A 19796-nucleotide genomic window follows, 5' to 3' on the forward strand; every position below is an offset into this window, starting at 1 on the left:
CAGTGTTTCAATAGTCTGAGCTTTTTCACTGTTGCAGCCTACCATAGGGAACTCGATAAAAATAGGATCCTTAAGTCTGCATCGTAACAGAATTCCAAGAGGAGGGATTCCCCGGGGGCCAGACCAGGAGCCACAAAATGAGAACCCACATGTTGTCACCACAGGATGTTGAAAGGCCGTCTGTGGTTGTATCTCGGCAGGGCTGCCCCTTCTTGGAAGCATGACAAGAGAGACACACGACAAGAGACTTCCCTGTCCACAGCGGCGTCTCCCTTCCTCAGCGCCAGCACCTCCCCCTCCTCACAAGTTAGAGGGGAAACGCTGGTCCCTGTGAGGTTCATCCTCAGCCAGAGCCTGGGTGATCCTGCAAACCCAGGCTCTGTGGACAGTCACGTTATAGACTAGGGTTATCCTTGGTCCCTGGGAGGAAGGCGGACTCTGCCCTTCATGCTTACCTGGGAGGATTGGCACTCGGCACCAAACGTACATCTACTCAAGGGGATGCAGGTGACTAGCCACAGCTTGAGGAGGATGGAATGAATGAATTGAGGGAAAGAAGGCAAGGGTATTTGAAAGGTGGCTTGGAGGACCAACAGTGCCACCCATGTGGGAAAATGAGACCCAGGAACACGGGGACCCAGGACTGCACCCCAACCCGAAGGTCTTGGTGCACAGAGAACCAAGGGCTCGAAAAACTCTCCATGTGTTCAGAAGGAACAACAAGGGTCTGAGGATGTGATTCTGTGGGTTCTGGCAGGGAGATTTCTAGGCTCTACACTCTCCATTTGGCCCCTAATGTGGAAAAGAAAGAAAAGAGAAACATCACCCTGCAGCTCTCTGTAGGGACTGATTCATCCCAGGCTCCACTCTCCTCTGGGTGATGGCAGGAGGTGTGTGTGTGTGTGCGCGCGCGCGCGCACGCACGCGCAAGTGTTGAGGGCGCCAACAACTTACCCAAAGTCACAAAGCTTCAGTATAGATAGGCTGGAATCAGGTCTGGGAGAGAACCAAGGTCTCCCAGTTGTTTTTCATAATACTTCAGGTCGAGATCCCTGATCATGGCTATATAATTGGCATGACCAGATATCCCACCCCCCCTTTTACCACGCAGCCTCTCATTTCCTGCCTTTTGCTGGTACACTTAGCCAAACTTAGTCTTTCAGAAGAACAAATCCATCCCTGTCCCAGGGAATCCCAGAGTCTCGCCGTTCTGTCTGACCATCTTCCTGCACAGATTGCTACAGGTTTTATGTCCTCAATCTATTCATATCTCAGGGGTCATCTCCATGGTGCCGCCCTCCCTAACAGTGCAGCTAAAACTAATTTCTGCCTCCCGTTATCCATCTATTATATTTCATCCTTCCTCAAGGTACTGATTGCTAACTAAGGTTGGACCTTCACTAGCATGGCTGCTCCTTGTCTTTTCCTCTAGACTCAAGAGTCTAGAGTGTCAGGTCTATGTTGGCCGAGACAGGACATGACTTAGAGATCTGCTAAATAAACTACTGAATCAGGTGTGGCAATACACACCTGTGACTTCAGAACTCAGGATGATTACCTTGAGTTCAAGGACAGCCTGGGATACAGGTAAGAGACTGAATGAATGAATGAATGAATGAATGGAATGGAATGGAATGGGAGTCAGGAGAGCTGAAGGCAAGAGTAACAAAGCACCACAATGGTTAGCCTGCAATCCCAATACTCAGGAGGCAGGGGAGTCTCAAGATTGAGCCCTGTCTACATAATAATATTAATGTGTGTGTGTGTGTGTGTGTACACATACACATATACACATTTTGCATACACTCTTCCAAATCCCTCCTAAGCCCCAGGCAAGAGCACCTGCGTTGATGGGATACAGACAAGACCAACTGAGAGCTGCTGGGTAATTCAGCCCACTCCATGGAGTCACACAAGAATATGATCTATGAGGGCTGGAGAGATGGCTCAGTGGTTAAGAGCACTGGCTGCTCTTCCAGAGGTCATGAGTTCAATTCCCAGCAACCACATGGTGGCTCACAACCATCTATAATGAGATCTGGTGCCCTCTTCTGGCCTGCAGGGACACATGCAGGCAGAACATTGTATACATAATAAATAAATAAATCTTAAAAAAAAAAAACTCAAAAAAAAAAAAAAAAAGAATATGATCTGTGAGCAAACATGAGCTTGGGCTGGGTAGAAACATGAGTTTTATATTTTTATATTTCTATTCCTGACCTGCAACCAGGTTCTGGTCTAAATACAGGTCGGTCCTCGGCCCCTCCTCCGGGCGGGTCCTCACTGTGGGAGAGGTGACCCATCATCAGGACTCTTTGCTCCCAGTATGACAGATGTGTTACCCTGCGAGGGCTGCTTTGCTGCGCCCAGCAGAAGGTGTGTGGCGGAAGTGATGCCCAGCTAACGCTAGTCCCCACCTGCAAGAGCCCAGGGCTTTGCTTCCCCTCTCTAAGCCAGCTGCCACGTTTGGAAGTCAGGCTACTTAAGAGCAGCAGGGAATGAGGAAACCACGCGGACACACGGGGAAAGGGGCCACACGGAGGATCACCAAGACTCCAGGGCTGTGGCCCACGTGAATTTGAACCTTCCCATCAAGCACAAAATAGAGCTAAGGGGGTATGTGACTGACTCGGGCTGACATGACACAGAAGAGCTGCTGAGCCCAGCACTGTGCAAGCTCCTGACCCAGGACTAATGGAAAATCACTACCACCAAGACTGGGGTAGGAGATTACACAGAAAAGAAAAAAAAACAAAAACAAAAACACCCTGTCACACCAAAGTCTTCCCACAAAAGCCTTTTCTTCCTGCTTTTTGAATCCCACCCACTTCTTAGTTATCTGTTCACATTCTTCGAGAAGTTTCTCTCACCTCACTACTCACCCTGCCATCTCTCTCAACTCGATTCAGTGGTTTCTTAAGCTTGGAGGCTCAGCTCTGAGGCTTCTTCCTTTGCGAGGTCCTCTGGGTCTCCACACATCTAGGGAGGCTGGGGAACAGCCAGCTCCTGTGATCCCCTTTGCCTGTCTGGTTCTCCACCAGACGTTTGATTCACAGTTGCCGCCTAGTGAGACACCATCTGCTATGTGTGCGGGGTGCCTGAGAGCAGGACCCCTGCCCAGCCCACTGTGACACCCCTCTTCACTGTGTGCAGCCTGGGCACTTTCTCCATGGGCCTGAGGATGCTTTATGAAGGAGGGAGGTACCTGTGGTCTCTGCACCCCTCACAGAACCTCACACGCAGTCGGTGCTCAGTAAATGTTCTGTTGCCTTTTAACCGTGTGACCTGTGACTTCAACCTTAGCTCCAAAGCCACTCTGGGTCCCAAGTCTCCTGGGCCTGGGGAATCTGGAGGTCACAGAACACCACTCTTTAATTTTTGGCTCCTCTCAATCACAACTTCTCCCAAGCCCACATGACCCCAATCGGAAGGACGGAACATGAAAACCACAGTGTCTCCAGAGTTACTAATCTCCAGCTCTGCCTCAGAATGGACCCAGATTCCCACGCTGTCCAGCACTGCCATTTAACTGGAAATATCTGGCTTGCATCTGTTATTGTAAAGCACAGTCCAGACAGCATTTGGACCACAAGGAACAATTGCCCTGTGAGCACACAGGACTCATGACCTTAACTCTACATTCCAGAGATACAGGGGCTGTGTCCTGCCGATAACTAAGCCTGGGGACAGTGGCCAGTTTCCAGCCCTGCTTGGCCCTGGTGACTCCTTATCTACAAAATGAGTGCCATGCCTAGGGACAAAAGCCAGAGCATGTCTACTCGACTACTATGAATTCTCCCCACACCTCATGAGGTGCCAGGACCTGGCCTTGGCCCTCTCCACAGCTCCTCCTCAGTGGGGGCCTACTCAGAAATGACCACAGGCTCTCAGGAGCCAGGAAGGCTCAGCTCTGTGTCACCTGGAAGCTAACACAATAGAAAAGATGACGGGCTTGCAGGGGAGGCCAGGAGAAGAGAAAGTAAGGAGAGAGGAGGTTGGGAAATGGCTTCCTCAGCACACAGCTGGTGCTCCACAAGCTCTGTGGGCCCTGGAAGTCTGCATCCAACTCTGGAGACCCAAAAGGCCGTGTGCTATGTGGCGACACAATGATCTTTGTGTGCTGTGAGCTCCCGTCACAGCTCCACCTACAAACTATGGAATGTGACACACATTTCCCTCTGGCAGACTCTGCCGTCCATGTGGGGTGGCTTTGGGCTTATAAACTAGTGGCCCTAGAGGCCTAGGACCATGCTGGTGGTACACAGAACTGTTTTATCAACATGACACCTCTGGGCTGGCTAGTCTTGTGTCAACTGACTCAAGCTAAAGTCACTTGGAAGGAGCGAATCTCAGTTAAGAAAATGCCTCCACAACTTAGAGCAAGTCTATAGCTAATACCCACTTAAATGGAGAGAAACTCAAAGCAATTCCACTAAAATCAGGAATAAGACAATAACCGGTCTCTCTATGTCTATTCAATATAGCACTTGAAGTCCTAGCTAGAGCAATTAAGACAATTGGAGATGATCAAAGAAATCCAAATTGTAAAGGAAGAAATCAAGATATCTTTATTTGCACATAAGTGACCCTAAAAAGTCCACTGGGGAACTCCTATAGCTGATAAACACTTTCAGCAAAGTAGTTGGATACAAAAATTAACTCATAAAAGTCAGTAGCCATCCATATATAAATGACAAATGGAATGAGAAAGAAATAAGGAAAACAACACCTTTCAGAATAACCTCAAATAATATAAAATATCTTGAGGTAACTCTAACCAAGCAAATAAAAGACTTGTATGATAAAAACTTCAAGTCACTGAAGAAAGAAATTGAAAAAGATATCAGAAGATGGAAAGACTCCCCTATGCTCATGGATTGGTAGGATTGATATAGTAAATATGGCCATCCTACCAAAAAGCAATCTACAGATTCAATGCACTCCCCATCAAAATCCCAACACAAGTCTTCACATATCTTGGAAGGACAGTTTTCAGCTTCATATGGAAACAGGATATCTAAAACAATCCTGAACAATAAAAGAACTGCCATAGCTGTCACCATTCCTGATTTCAAGCTGTACTACCAAGTTCTAGCAATGGTATTGTCATAAAAACAGACACATTGATCAATGGAATCAAACTAAGACCCAAACATTAAACCCACACACCTATGGACACCTGATTTTTGATCTAAAAAAAAAATGCCAGAAACACACACTGGAAAAAAGACATCTTCAACAAATGATGCTGGTCCAACTGGGTGGCTGCATATAGAAGAATCCAAACAGATTCATACAGCTCATGCTGTCAAGGATGTGGAGCAAGGGGAACCCTCCTCCACTGCTGGTAGAAGTGCAAACTTGTACAGCCACTATGGAAATCAGTATGGTGGTTCCTCAGAAAGATGTGAATCAATCTACCTCAAAATCCAGCTATACCACTCCTGGGCATATACTCAAACAACACTTCATCCTACAACAGAGACACTTGTTCAACCATGCTTGTTGCTGTTCTATTCACAACAGCTAGAGATTAGAAACAATCTGGATGTGCCTCAATAGAAGAATGGACAAAGAAAATGTGGTACATTTATTTATACAATGGAGTATTATTCAGCCCTTAAAAAAAAAATCTTGAAATTCGCAGGCAAATGGATGGAACTAGAAAAAAAAATCATCCTGAGTGGCATAACCCAGACCCAGAAAGATAAATAAGGCATGTATTCATTTATATCTGGGTACCAGCTGTTAAATAAATGATCTAGCTACAATCTGTAGCGTCAGAAGAGGATAGGCATAGAGGAAGGGACTAGGGGACGGGACATACGGATCTCCCTGAGAGAGGGGAAATAGAATAGATTTTATGGGTGGGAGGGGATTTGGAGGGGGAGTGGGAGAGAGACAAGAATGGAAGGATCAGGTGGGAAGGGGAGGGGAGAGAGGATTAAGGGAGGGAATGAAGGAGAGACAGCTAGAATTGAAGGGTATTTGAGGCGGGCAGTATGGGAACCTAATGTAGAGGAAAACAATAAAAAAGTGACTCCTAACAGTGCTCTGCTCTACTCAAAGGTAAGTAAGTGCCTAGGTTCAGCCAGCATCAGAGAGACTTCCTCATGCAGCAGATGGGAACAGATACAGAGACCCACGGCCAGACATGCAGAGACACCCTGGAACACACAGCTCTAAATGAGATGTCTCTGTCAAATCCCTCCTGCTCAGAGCTCAGGGAACCCCAAGGAAGAGGAAGCAGAAGGAGCAGGGGAGACAGAGAGGATGGAGTACACGGGGAGAACAAGGCCCTCTAAATCAACTAAGCGAAGCTCATATGAACTCACAGAGACTGAGGCAAGCAAGTACAGGGCCTGCACGGGTCTGCACCAGGTCCTCTGTGCATGCATTATGGCTTTCAGCTTAGTGTTTCTATGGAACTCCCCAGTGTGTGAATGAGTAGGTCTCTGATTCCTGTGCCTGCTCTTGGGACTCCTGTTTTTCTGTTGTGTAGCTAGAGTTTTCCTGCCTTGCCCACAGTCAGGACAAATCTTTGTCACCCGCCAGTCCCACAGCCGCTCAGACCCAACCAAGTAAACACAGAGACTTATATTGCTTACAAACTGTATGGCCGTGGCAGGCTTCTTGCTAACTGTTCTTATAGCTTAAATTAATCCATTTCTATAAATCTATACCTTGCCACGTGGCTGGTGGCATACCGGCATCTTCACATGCTGCTGGTCATGGCGGCGGCTGCAGTGTCTCTCCGCGTCAGCCTTCCACTTCCCAGAATTCTCCTCTCTCCTGTCCCACCTACTTCCTGCCTGGCCACTAGCCAACTAGTGTTTTATTTATTGACCAATCGGAGCAATTTGACATACAGACCGTCCCACAGCACTGTTGGTTTGGCTAACTTTGCTATAATGGTTTTGTTTTGTCTTATACTTCATTTGTTATGTTTGGTTATCATCTCTTAGAAGCCTGTACTTTTCTAATGAGAGACAGAAAGGGAATGGATCCAGAGGAAAGAGGAGGTGAGTGGGAACTGGGAGGAGTTGGGGGGGGGGGCACTGTATTCAGATTATATTGTATGAGAAAAGAATCTATGTTTAATAAAAGGGGGGGGTACCTCCATAAGATTGGGTTGTAGGCAGACCTGTAAAGCATTTTCTTAATTAGTGATGGGGGAGGGCTCAGCCCATTGTGGGTGGGGCCATTCCTGGGCTGGTAGCTCTGGGTTCTGTAAGAAAGCAGGCTGAGCAAGCCATGAGGAGCAAAGTCAGTAAGCAGCGCTCCTCCATGGCCTCTGCATCCGGTTCCTGCCCTGCTTGAGTTCCTATCCCGACTGCCTTCGATGATGAACAGCGAAGTGTAAGCCAAGGGACCCCTCTCCTCCTCAAGCTGCTTTGTCATGGTGTTTCGTCAAAACAGTAGTGACCCTGACTAGGTCGACCTCTCTTCTTGCCTCCAATTGGAAAGGGCCGGCCTGTTCCTGGGGCCGTGGAGAAGAGAGGATCAGATGCAAGCATCTTTATCCTTCAAGGATTGTGTTTGGCTTAAAGCAAAACTGCCGCTCCGACATACATTCCTCAACACAGTCAAGAAGCTATCACTCAGTCACTCGACAAACATTGGCTGGTGTCTGTGCTCAGTAGGCACTGCTTTCAGCACTATGCCCAGCTTCCTAGGTCACAGCACTACGGGACTTTCCACAGTGGTTGCCCTCACAGTGCTCTCGGCCACGGTCCTGTCTGTATCTAGGAACATAATAGGGTTGTCCCCCTATCGGCCATGACTGGACGAGATCTTAGGAAATGGAAAAGATGGAGACAAAGAAAGAGAAGTAAATGGGTTAGCATAGAGGGGATTCTCTTGGCGCAGGCAGAGGCAATACACACCGCCCCGAGTCTCTGTGTGCCCAAACTGGCCCCCTCACCCCGCCCACCCCGCCCACCCCGCCCACCCCGCCCACCCCGCATGTCGCACAGATCAGTTCTTTGACGTCTGTCTGTGGTGAATTAGATTTTCCTTTCCTGCTTTCAATGTGTTACACACTGACAGTTTTATAAAGCACACAGATCAGGTGCTTGAATGTTGCCATGAAGTTATATAGTCTTAGAAATCCCTGGGGTGTGTGCATGTGTGCATGTGTGTGTGTGTGTGCATGTGAGTGTGTAAGTGTATATGTGTGTGTACACATGGGGGTTGCATATGTGAGCATGTATGTGTGTGAATGCATGTGAGTGTGTATGTGTTTGTGTGTGTTCCTGCGTGTTTCTTTTGAGACGGGTTCACATAATCTAGGTTGGCCTTGAACTTGTGTGTGTGTTGTGTTGGGGGGGTATATGCAAGCCTGTGAATGTGTGTGTATGTTTCTTTTGAGAAAGGGTTTCATGTCACCTAGGTTGGCTGTGAACTTCTAATCTTCCTGTCTTCACCTCCCAAGTTCTAGCCACCATGCCTCCCTTGAGGTGGTGCTGGGAATTGAACTCAGGGCCTCATGCATGCTAGGTAAGCACTCTGCCAGCTAAGCTCCACCCCGAGCCTGGTCAGAATCCTCACGGTCAGCATGTTGCTTCTGATTCACAAACTGTCACTGATCTATGGACCATTTGGGGGGAAGCACTGATGTAGTTAATTCCAAGGCCACCCAAAACGCCAGCAGAGCTCTGCCACGTGCTGTAAACACACACAATGGAACGGGGCTGTCAGGCCACTCACTTGCCGATGGCTGAAACTTGACCAGATCTTGCAGGTCGGTGGAGATCTGGAAGACGTGGCTGTAGAACTGCTGCACGGAGTTCTTGAGGCCAGAAATGTCTCTGGAATGCGACCTGAGCGTCCCGTTCATCTGCCGGACGCAGCTCCACAGGCTGCCCACGTGCTTGCTCAGCCCCTCCTTGATCCTCTGCAGACCCCCGGAGATGGCATCCAGCCTGCTGCATGTCTGCTCCAGCTGAGACACTCTGCCCTCGACCGCGGACACCCCACTCTGAACCCCGTGAGCGCTCTCCTTACATGTGTCCAGCTCGGCCAGCACGTGGGTCTGCAGCCTCTGCCAGCGTTCCTCCAGCTGGCCGCAGCACGGAGCCCCGGGGGCTCCGGGGGCCCCGGGGGCAGGGACAGTCCCCTCTGTCCTCTCTTGTGTCCCTGTCTTAGTAAACCCGCTTGCTTCGGCACTGTCGCCTGGCCCGCCGTCACCCGCCCTGCCCTGCAAACAAGTCCCCTCGCATTCTGAGCGGTTCAGCCGAGAATGAAGAGCGCGGAAGTCCTCCCGGAGCTTTTGGATGCTGCGGCCCGTTTCCCGGAACTGCCTGTGCATCGTCTCATTGAGCGACTCCAAAAGGCTCAGGCTGACATGTGTGAGGTCCTCTCCGCTTGGCAAGGTGCCATCTATCCCATGAGGCAGGCCCTGCAGGCAGATGTCCTCAACCACTTGAACCTTGTCCTTCAGGCGGCTCAGCTCCAGGAGGACCTGCCCATTCCCTGCCCCTGGCTGCCCCGGCAAGGCAGGGCTCACTGGTGTCAACTCCACGTCTGAGCTGTTGGCCACCTGCAGAACGATGCCCAGACGGTCTTCCAGGGAGTGAATTTTCTGGTTGAGGAGCTGCCTCAAGTCATCCACCTCACCGTTGATGGCCCCCCGCAGGGTCTCCTCGATGTAAAAGCAATGCTCCTCTGCGTTCTTCTCCGTCACATTGATCCTCGCATCCAGCTCGTTCCACCTCGCGTCGAAGTCCACATCCGGTTCTGGAACAGAGAGGCGGTCAAACTCGTTGTCCAGCCGTCCATTCAGCATCCTGGTGGCCTCAGCAACTCTCTCGATTTTCTGGTCTAACGTCTTGATCTGTTGGCCAAAGTCGCCGTCCTTTTGACCGCCGCAGCAACTTGGTTGGGCTGAGGGGTCCTGCAGCCGGGCTCGAAGGTCGGCGATGTCTTTTCTCAGGCTCGTCTCCTTCTCCCCAATCAGGTCTATCACCCCCAGGTAGCTGCTCCCATAGTCGTCACACTGCTGCTGCAGACCCACCAGCTTGTACTCGCAGGTGTTCTTCAGGTCGGCCAGCTTCCGGTCCATGCCTTCCATGAGCTCCTCTCTCAGGGTATCTATCTTGCTATCCACATAGGCTTGGTACAGCTCATTGGTTGTCATGGTGACTGTGGGGCCCTGGGCAGCCTCCTGGAGCTGCTTGAGCTGCCCTTCATAGCCCTTTACCTTCCCATCTAGCTCTTCCAGCTTATCACTCTTGGTCTTCAGGGTGTCTTTGACCTCAGCCAATTCAGACTTGATGTCTTTCATACCAGACTCCTTGCTATGGAGGAGGCCAGGAAGCTGGCTCGGCTCTGCCTCTCCCGCAAAGGTGCTGTCGGGGGTCGGCTGAGGGTGCAGGTGACCGAGCCACGGGGCTGGCCCTTTGACGCCGTCATCTTGAATAGAGTGTTTGAGGTTCTCCTTCAGTCCTGCCATGGAGGACTGGAGATCCAGCACCATCCTGGTGAGTCGGACGACCTTCTCCTCCAGCACCTGGACTTTCGTTTGCTGAGGTTCTGGAGGACCTTGTCTTGGGTCTGCTGCTACCTGACCTGGTTGCGCTGCCTCCGTCGGGGACAAAGTTTCCTTAGGCTGTGAGACTCGGCTCGGATCAGTATCTGAAAGAAAGAACAGGACGTGAACGGCCAGTTTCTACCTTAAGCTAGTTTCTACAAGGTGCCTGTAGAAGATACTGAAGCCTTCCATGGCAGCCCCACTGACGGCAGGCTGTTCTGTGGCAGAGAACAGCAGACCTCTTTTCTATCCTGGTTCTGCTGTTTATAGTTCGTGCTCAAGGTTAATTAACTTCTGAGAGCTGCACTGCCCTCCTCTATAAAGAAGATGGGCGCCCCGCCAGGGTTGTTGAAAGTATGCACATGAAGCAAGATAATCAATGATGTCTTTCCCCCTGATGTCATGATAGCATATCATATCATCTACTGTATCATATGAACACATCATTCCCAATGAACTGCAGATACCCGACTAGCTGACTCCTGGTGATAAAATGCAACAAAGCACTTTAGAGAGATCCGACTTCTGGGCAATGACATCCCATAGTTAAGGCTGTCCTCAAAACACCTCCAGAAATCTTCTTTCACTTTGCTTAGCATTCTTATGCTAAGAGTCTTGTTTGCCCTTGTTATGAAGACTGTGGATACTAAATGCAAAGGAGATGTTTGCCTAGCATGTGTGAGTCTTAGGTTCAATCCCTAGCATGCACACGCATGCGCGCGTGCACGCGCGCGCGCGCGCACACACACACACACACACACACACACACAAAAAGGATTAGGAAAAATAAAAAGAAAGAGAGAGATAGAAGCAGATAAACATTCAATTTCTAATAATCTTACTCTGAGAAAAAGAAGCCAGGAAAAACAATCCAAAGGACAAATAAAAATCATGGTAATGAGTCATGAAATGGGATTACATCATCAATAGAGAGCACACTAAGTTAAACAAGAAAGAAAAGAAAGAAGCTACTGAAAAAAGAGTAAGAAGCAAAGCAGCCACACCCTGGATGGCTGTAGGAGCTCTGATGGTAGAGGAACTCTGGACAAGGCTCTCACTGGCAAGCCTGGCTTGGGAAGGGAAAAGTCAAACAACATAGACGCAATCACATACAACGCATGTGTGTCCGTATGTGCATGAAAGACCCTGGAATCCACAATGCTGTAGGGATTTCAGTTTCATGTTTTTTATCTCTTCTCGTAACTTTCACACGAGATTGCAATAGCAAGCACCTTTTATTTATTAAAATCCACTTAGCAGGAAAACAAGACTCAAAACCAAATGCCCAAACTCCTAAGCAAGTGCTTTCCTGCAGAGAACTATAAAGAACATGTTGGGATTTTTTATTCTATCTTAAGATACTAGAAAGAGAACTGGCCCCTGTACTTGAGATATGGCCCCACCCCTTGCAGCAGAAGGTGAACTCAGGGCAAGGGCATAGGGAGCTGATTCTGCCCCCGCCTGAGGCAGGTGGCCCTGGTGGTCAGGACTGAAGGTGTGTGTGCTTCCCAAATACTAGTAGTAAAGGCATGAGATCTCAAGTGCTGGGATTAAAGCTCAACTACCACCCAGGCCCACAGCTGGGCCTTGGGTTAGCTCACCCTAACATCTACCCCATCTAGGACCTGCTGGAGCTCGTGAAGGGACTGGTCCTGTGGACGGATACCCACAGGAGCTCCTTGACTTGGGAACGGCCATGGGATATCCCAGAGGAGTTTGGGTGAGGATCCAGTGATGATGGTGTAACAGAAACCAGAGGCCTTGAACTAGACCAGGGACTCATTGTAATGAACATTTGCTAGTAAAGCTGACTAGACAAAAGGATCAGGACGAATGAAGAGATATTGGACAGGCGAGAAAGAAGAAAAGAGTTTTGTGGTGATATTTTGTTGTACCCTAATAAAATTTGCCTGAAGATCAGGGAACAGAACAAGCCACTAGATGAAACATAGAGGTCAGGCAGTGGTGGCACACACCTTTAATCCTAGCACTCGGGAGGCAGAGATCTGTCTGGATCTCTGTGAGTTCAAAGCCACATGAGATTGATCCAGTCTAGGAGAGAAACAGAGGCAGGCAGTGGTGGCACACACCTCTAATCCCAGTACTTGGGAATCACACACCTTTCTTTAATCATAGCACTTGAGATCTCATACCTCTGCTACCAGTATTTGGGAAGCACACACACCTTTAATCCCAGCACTAAAAAGGAAGTGATATGGCTGGGTGGAGAAAGGCGTGAGACAGGAACTAAAGGCTTTTCAGCTGAAGCCTTTTTAGCTGAGGACTCAGGCTTTGAGTCAGAGGATTCATGGAGTTGGCGATGTAAGAAATGGCTGTGGCTTGTTCCTTTGTCTTTCTGATCTTTCGGCATTTACCCTAATATCTGGCTCTGGGTTTTTATTATAAGACCATTTAGGATTCTGCAATAGAGGTTTATTTTGTTTTGTTCTTGTTTTTCTTTGCTTGCTTGTTTTGTTTTCTTTTGTGTGGGGGGGAGTGCTACAGAGGAGAGGGGAGGATATGGGGGACCAGGAGGTGGCGGAATTGGGGTGCATGATGTGAAACTCCCAAAGAATCAGTAAAGAAGTTAAATTAAAAATAAGTAAATAAAGATACTAGAAAAAAGTAATCTACAGAATCAAAGATTGTGGTGATATTTTGTTTGTGATCTAACAAATAAAGCTTGCCTGAAGATCAGAGTGTGGAGCTAAGCCACTAGTTAGCCATAGAGGCCAGGCAGTGGCGGCACACGCCTTTAATCCCAGCACTCGGAGGCAGATGCAGACGGATTTCTGTGAGTTCAAGGCCACCATGAGCTACACAAAATTGATTCGGTCTGAAAGAGAAACAGAGCCAGGCAGTGGTAGCACACACCTTTGATCCCAGCACTTGGGATCTCATATGCCTTTAATTCCAGCACTAGGGAGGTGGAGACAGGAAGTGATATGGCTGGGTGGAGAGAGGAATATAAGGCAGAGGAGACAGGAGCTCAGGGGTCTCTCAGACTGAGGGGTTCCTAGAGGTAAGAAGTCTTTCTAGTGGCTGCTGCTCTGCTTCTCTGATCTTTCAGCTTTCACCCTGATGTCTGACTCTGGATTTTTTTTTTTTTTTTTTTTTTTTTTTTTTTTTTTTTTTTTTTTTTTTTGGTTTTCCGAGACAGGGTTTCTCTGTGTAGCTTTTCGCCTTTCCTGGAGCTCACTTGGTAGCCCAGGCTGGCCTTGAACTCACAGAGATCCGCCTGGCTCTGCCTCCCGAGTGCTAGGATTAAAGGCGTGCGCCACCACCGCCCGGCCTGACTCTGGATTTTTATTATTAAGACCCATTAGGATTTGTGCTACAATAGATAACTAAAATGCTGTTCTGAGCAAAGGAAACAAAACAAAACACAAGGGCAGCTGGGTACGGTGATGCACACTTTTTAATCTCAGCGCTCAGGAGGCAGAGGCAGAAAACTCTGAATTCTAAGTCAGCCTGGTCTACAGAGTGAGTTCCAGATCAGCCCATAGATACACAGTGAGACCCTGTCTCACACCCTGCTCCCGACAACAACAACAACAAAATACAGTCTCTAATAATGAAACATTATTTATAACCTGAGGGACCAAAACCAGGAGGCCGTCCTTACTGCGCTCTACCGCGGGTAAAGGACACTACAGGAAGTGAAGAGCGGGCATCGGTTTTCGAGACATGGCCTCGCTGTGTGAACCACACTGGCCTCAAACTTCCAGTCCTGCTCTGGCCAGTGCTTCCAAGTGCTGGGACGCGAGTGTGCTGCTCCTTCTAATGAACAGCTAGAAAACAAACATGCTCTTCCCTTTCTCGTAACATTCCATTAATATGGCAATAAAAAGGGAGGGACAAAGACCACCCTCAAAGCACATAAAATTTTGAATCGAGTGTTTTCAGACTGGGCAATAGTAATATCGAAGCCCACAGGAAAACTAAGCAATGTCTTAAAAATTCTGAGGAAAAATTATGTGCCTACACCCCTGGAACCCTGCAAATGCGTGTGTGTGCTATACACACACACACACACACACACACACACACACACACACGCAAAACAAAAGTTTACCTCCCACATAATCTTTTCATGTACTGACTAGAGGGGCTGGGGATATATATATAGCTCAGTGGTAGACTGCTGCCCTTGCCTGCACCAAAGCCCTGGGTTTTATTTACAAAACCTCATGAACCAGGCTTGCTGGCTCACGCCTGTAAACACAGGAGAAACAGATATAGGAGGACCAGAAATTCAAGGTTATTCTTAACTACATAGCGAGTTTGAGGCTAGCCTGGGCTATATGAGACCTCATCTCAAAGGGAAAGAAGGAGGCTGTGTTCAAGCCAGACGAAGAAATGAACCAAGGAAGCAGATTTCAACTAAGAGAGGGGGGTTAAAACCCCAGGGTGATGGACGGAGGGTGATTAGTTATGGTGGGATGTGTGAGAAGATTCCTGAAGAATCTCTTCAGGCAGATGCTGCTGCGGTGCCTGGACATAATGAGGGGACCTAAAGATCACCAGAGATGAGTTCGGGTTGGCATAGGGATAAAAGCATTGAAAACCAAGCAAAGGAAAACACATAAATACTACCTCTAAGGAATTCATAGTGCTCTATGGGGCGGGGTTATTAGTTCTAACAATTCTAATAGTTACTGCATTGTATACAGCAAATATTGATCATGCAAAAAAAAAATGGTGTAACTAGAAAACACTGCTGTGGAGTGGACAAAGGGGAGACCCATCGTCACCTTCCATGACAAGAAGACAACAGAGAAGGAGGTAAATTCCTGGACCCAGCAAGTGCTCCATAAGCTAGAGACATGGCTCCAGGGTAGAGAGCACCTGCCTGCTGTGAACAAGGCCCTGGGTTCAGTCCTGAGCACAGGAAGAAAAACAAAAAGTGTTGACAGTCTGTAGTAGGATATTATTTTAAGGTGTGTTACTTTTGTTTATGTTGTGTCTGTTTAACTCTGTGAAGCTGTGTTACTGTGCCTGTGTGAAACACCTGATAGTGTAATAAAGAACTGGCCGATAGCGAGGCAGGAGAAAGGATAGGCGGGGCTGCAGGCAGAGAGACTATATAGAGGGAGAAATCTGGGAGGAAGGGATGTAAGAACTAGGAGCCAGAGGAGGAGGAGGAGGACTCTAGAGGCCAGCCACCCAGCTACACAGTGAACCACTGAGTAAGAGTAAGATTTACAGAAGTAAGAGAATGGGAAAAGCCCAGTGGCAAAAGATAGACTGGTTAATTTAAGGAAAGCTATCTAGAAACTAAGCCAAGCTAAGGCCAGGCATTCATAAATAAGAATAAGCCTTTGTGTGTGATTTATTGGAGAACTGGGGGTCGGGCCCCCCAAAAGAGCCAAACAACAACCTCCGGGGCAAAAAGTGAAAATGTCATCACTGTCCTTCCCACTAGTCCTCGTAAAAACCGACTGATTTGGGAAGCTACACATCTGTTTAAACTTTGATAACATAAAACCGGAACCTAAACAAATTGTCGGGATCAGCAGGCCCCTGCTTCACACCTCCCAAAGTGTCCGTCTCAATGCCCTGCAATGAATGACTGCCCAACGCTTAGCTTGTATAAGTCGGGAACTGTGTCTGCCTCCTGTTATACTTTTCCTAAGTAGCTAATATCCAGCCTGCCAGATAAGAAGATCGGGAAAGATTGGTAGGGCAGGCATTTTTTTAGACAGGGTCCTTGAACTCACAGTCCTTGTGCCTCTACCTCCTGCATGCTGAGATTAGACATAAAATCCCACAATGGGCCTCTCACTGAAATTCACCTACCGTCGTAACGGTGTTCAGATATGGATACAGGGCTGGAGAGATGGCTTACAGACTAAGAACAGTCGCTGCTCTTCCAGAGAGGACCCAAGTTCAGTTCCCAGCTGCTACAAAGGACAGCTCACAAATAGCTGTAACTCACAACCAAGGGACCTGATGCCCTCTGTGGCCTCTTTAAACATGTGCAACACACGGAGAGACAGACCACACACACACACACACACACACACACACACACACAGACACACACACAGACAGACAGACACACACAGACAGACAGACACACACACAGACACACACAGACATACACACATACAGACAGACACACACACAGACACACAGACACACACAGACAGACACACACAGACAGACACACACAGACACACACACAGACACACACACACACACACACACACACACACACACACGAACATTTAAAGACAAAAGAAAGTCTAGCTACTCATAACAGATAACCTAGAGGACATTGTGTGAAGACTATAACCCAGGCGCAGAAAAATGGAACCTTACTTATGCGTGGAATCTGAACAGTCAAACTCATAGACACAGGAATGGTAGGTACCGGGGCCTGGGGTTGGGGGAAGTGGGGAGATGTTGACACCCCACTCTGGTTATTAATATGAATACATTCTGGGGATCTTAAAATACAGCATGGGTGGTGATTAGTATACTAAATGTGCTCGTCCATCCACATTGTATGTGATGTCAACTCACTGCCTCGTGTATCTTGAACACATTCAATCTCAGAAAATGTACTATTCCAAAGTAAAAAACATATTTTCCTATGTTTTACAAATACTCCCTAGTTTATGTATGTTGTTTTGGTAATGAAATTTATTTAGCAATCTATTTTACAAAAAAAAATATTTTGACACATTACTATTTCCAAACTTAAAACATCTCATGGGAAAATAAAAACCAACAACAATGCAAATATTTAATCTCACAGGAAAAGTTGGTCTGCATTTCTTTGAAATTAAAAAGAGGTGTAAAAAAAAGTTATACAGGGCAAAATAGCAAGGGAAAAGTTACCCACAGAAGTTCATCCTGTCCATTTTGTGCTTAAGAGCAGAGGCGAGCAACGCATGAAAATTCTGACTTCGGCTCAGCTTTGCAAATAGCTCATCCAAACAGAGAGGGGCCAGTCTATTTATTTTTATCTTATTCAGTTTTGGTTGATTCATTTATTGAGACAGAATCTCACAGCCCAGGCTGGCCTCAGACTCTAGTGATCCACCACCTACCTCTGTCTCCCAGATGTGCATCAACACACCTGGCTAATTTTTAACACAGAATCCTAAACTCCTTTAGATTCAGATAGAAGAATAAAGGAAGTGCTTGACACATGGCCCTAAGGAAGCAATTTACTGGCAAGGAAGGGTGCCACCCAACTGTTCCTGCCCTTCAATTACATTTCTACTCTGTGAGGATTGTTCAGCTGTCCATCCTAGACCCCGCCAATTGCATCAGCACCAGGAACAACAAAGGTGAGCACACACAACCGGGCATCAACGAGACATCACCTGTGGCTTTCTTCAGGTTGTTTCTCGGTCGAGCAGGTGGGGGCCGGGGGGTCTTCAGGGGGTCTCTGGGACCTTCTTGGCAGTCTGCTCCTCTAAAGCCAGGACAGCACCTCCATTCCAACTGTGTCACTGTCTTGTACCTAGTGACGAATCTGGGTCTTAAGGTCACCCGATACCTGAAGACAGAGAGGACGGGGTCTCACGTTAGTGACCACTGTTAGGAGCGTCTCCGGCCCTCCCATGCTGGACCTTATTATGATGTGACATGTCCTACACAGGCTCTGTTTTAAATACTTTGTCTCCAGATGGTGGCACTATTTTGTGAGGGTTCCGAAGGCCTGCCTTAGGTGGGGCCTAGCTGGAGGAGGCAGGTGCCTGGGAGTATAGTAACCTTGCCTACTTCTCTCCACGCCCACCCTGCTTCCCGCCCACTGTGTACAACCATTCTCTATCACAGGTTCTCACTGCCAATCCGTTCTGTTCAAGAGTGTGGATCCAAGCAGCCATGGACCTCTGACACTGAGTCAAAATAAATCCATCCACCTCTAAGTTGTGTCCATCAAGCATTTGATTCGGTCATTTGGAGTCCTCCAGACTCTTTATTGTTTTATTTTGGTTTTATGGATAGTTAGGAGGTTTTTTTTGTTTTGTTTATTTTTTTCTTTTTTTTTTTAATTTTCAAGACAGGGTTTCTCTGTGTAGCTTTGAGCCTTTCCTGGGACTCACTTGGTAGCCCAGGCTGGCCTCAAACTCACAGAGATCCGCCTGCCTCTGCCTCCCAAGTGCTGGGATTAAAGGTGTGTGCCACCACCGCCCGGCCTGTTTTGTTTATTTTTGACAGGGTCTTGCTATGTAGCCAAAACTGTCTCCCAACTTGCAATCCTCCTGCCTCAGCCTCCTGAGTGCTGAGACTACAGGTGTATGTCATCAGACCTGGTTCTTCCACATCTTAGATCCAGGGTAACAACATCCCTACACATCTGTTCAATACAAACACTTCCCAGACTGCAAAATGAATTTTCATTTCACCAGCAGTTTCTATTCTACAATTCACAGCTCATCAGGGATACTTTCTAGGTGCAACTCAGGGGCTTGGTGTTGTCAATAAACATCCCTGGGGCCCCTGCCCCTCCCCCCATAGTGTCCTCTGCACCTCCTTCCCCTGGCGGGCTTTGGCAGTTGACACAACTTTTTATAAAGATGTCTTGGCCCACGCTTCCAAGAACAGAAATTCGGAAGCTGCTGTGGTTTGGTTGAACGTCCCCTAGGCCCACGTGACAAGGGTTTGGTCACCAGCCTGTGGTAGAACATTTAGGAGGTGGGACCCAGTGGGAGGGGTTAGGTCATTGGGGGTGCCCTTGAAGTGGGTATTGAAACCTCAGCCCCGCCCACTTGCCTTTCACAGTCTCTGTCATGATCTGCTACCTCACCTCAGGCCCCAAAGCAACAGGGCCAGCCGGGTATTGATACAATATCTGAAACCTGAGTCGAAGCAAACCTCCTCTCCTTGAAAGCTGACTACCAGGTGCTGAAGCCTTGTTTATAGTCCTGTGCCAGGAGTGGGGGGATAGCTCAGGGGTAGAGCCATTACCCAGCATGGACTGGAGATTTGATTTGGAAAATAATAATAATAATAATAATAATAATAATAATAATAATAATAAAGTGTGTTCCTTGACATCAGAGACCTTTTCCAGGGAGCTGTAAAAATCCTCTGGACCCACTTCTGGGCCTGACACACCGACAAGGCAGCATGACAGGCACACATGAGGGCCAGAGACAAGGGGTACAGCCAGGCCGCTGCTCACAGCCCAGACAAAAGCCCAACCCCACAGGAAAGCCTTCCTACACTCAACCCTACTTCCAGTTTCTGGCCTGGAGCCATGTTCTCTTGATCATCTTCACTTTCTCATTTCCACACTAGCGCT

The 19796-nt window shown here is 48.1% G+C and overlaps 1 protein-coding gene across 1 annotated transcript in view; it reads right to left on the minus strand.

Moving 5' to 3' along the window:
• Positions 1-19796, minus strand: part of Emilin2 (elastin microfibril interfacer 2) — a 60467-nt gene that overhangs the window by 14505 nt on the left and 26166 nt on the right. Inside the window, exons 3-4 of the mRNA XM_028874065.2 lie at positions 17869-18044; positions 8710-10635 (exon numbers count right to left, since the gene is read on the minus strand). Of these exons, the coding sequence (XP_028729898.1) occupies positions 8710-10635; positions 17869-18044 (2102 nt within the window). The remainder of the gene's footprint in view (positions 1-8709; positions 10636-17868; positions 18045-19796) is intronic.

Source organism: Peromyscus leucopus, chromosome 13 (genome assembly GCF_004664715.2).
Source record: "Peromyscus leucopus breed LL Stock chromosome 13, UCI_PerLeu_2.1, whole genome shotgun sequence".
NCBI lineage: Eukaryota > Metazoa > Chordata > Mammalia > Rodentia > Cricetidae > Peromyscus > Peromyscus leucopus.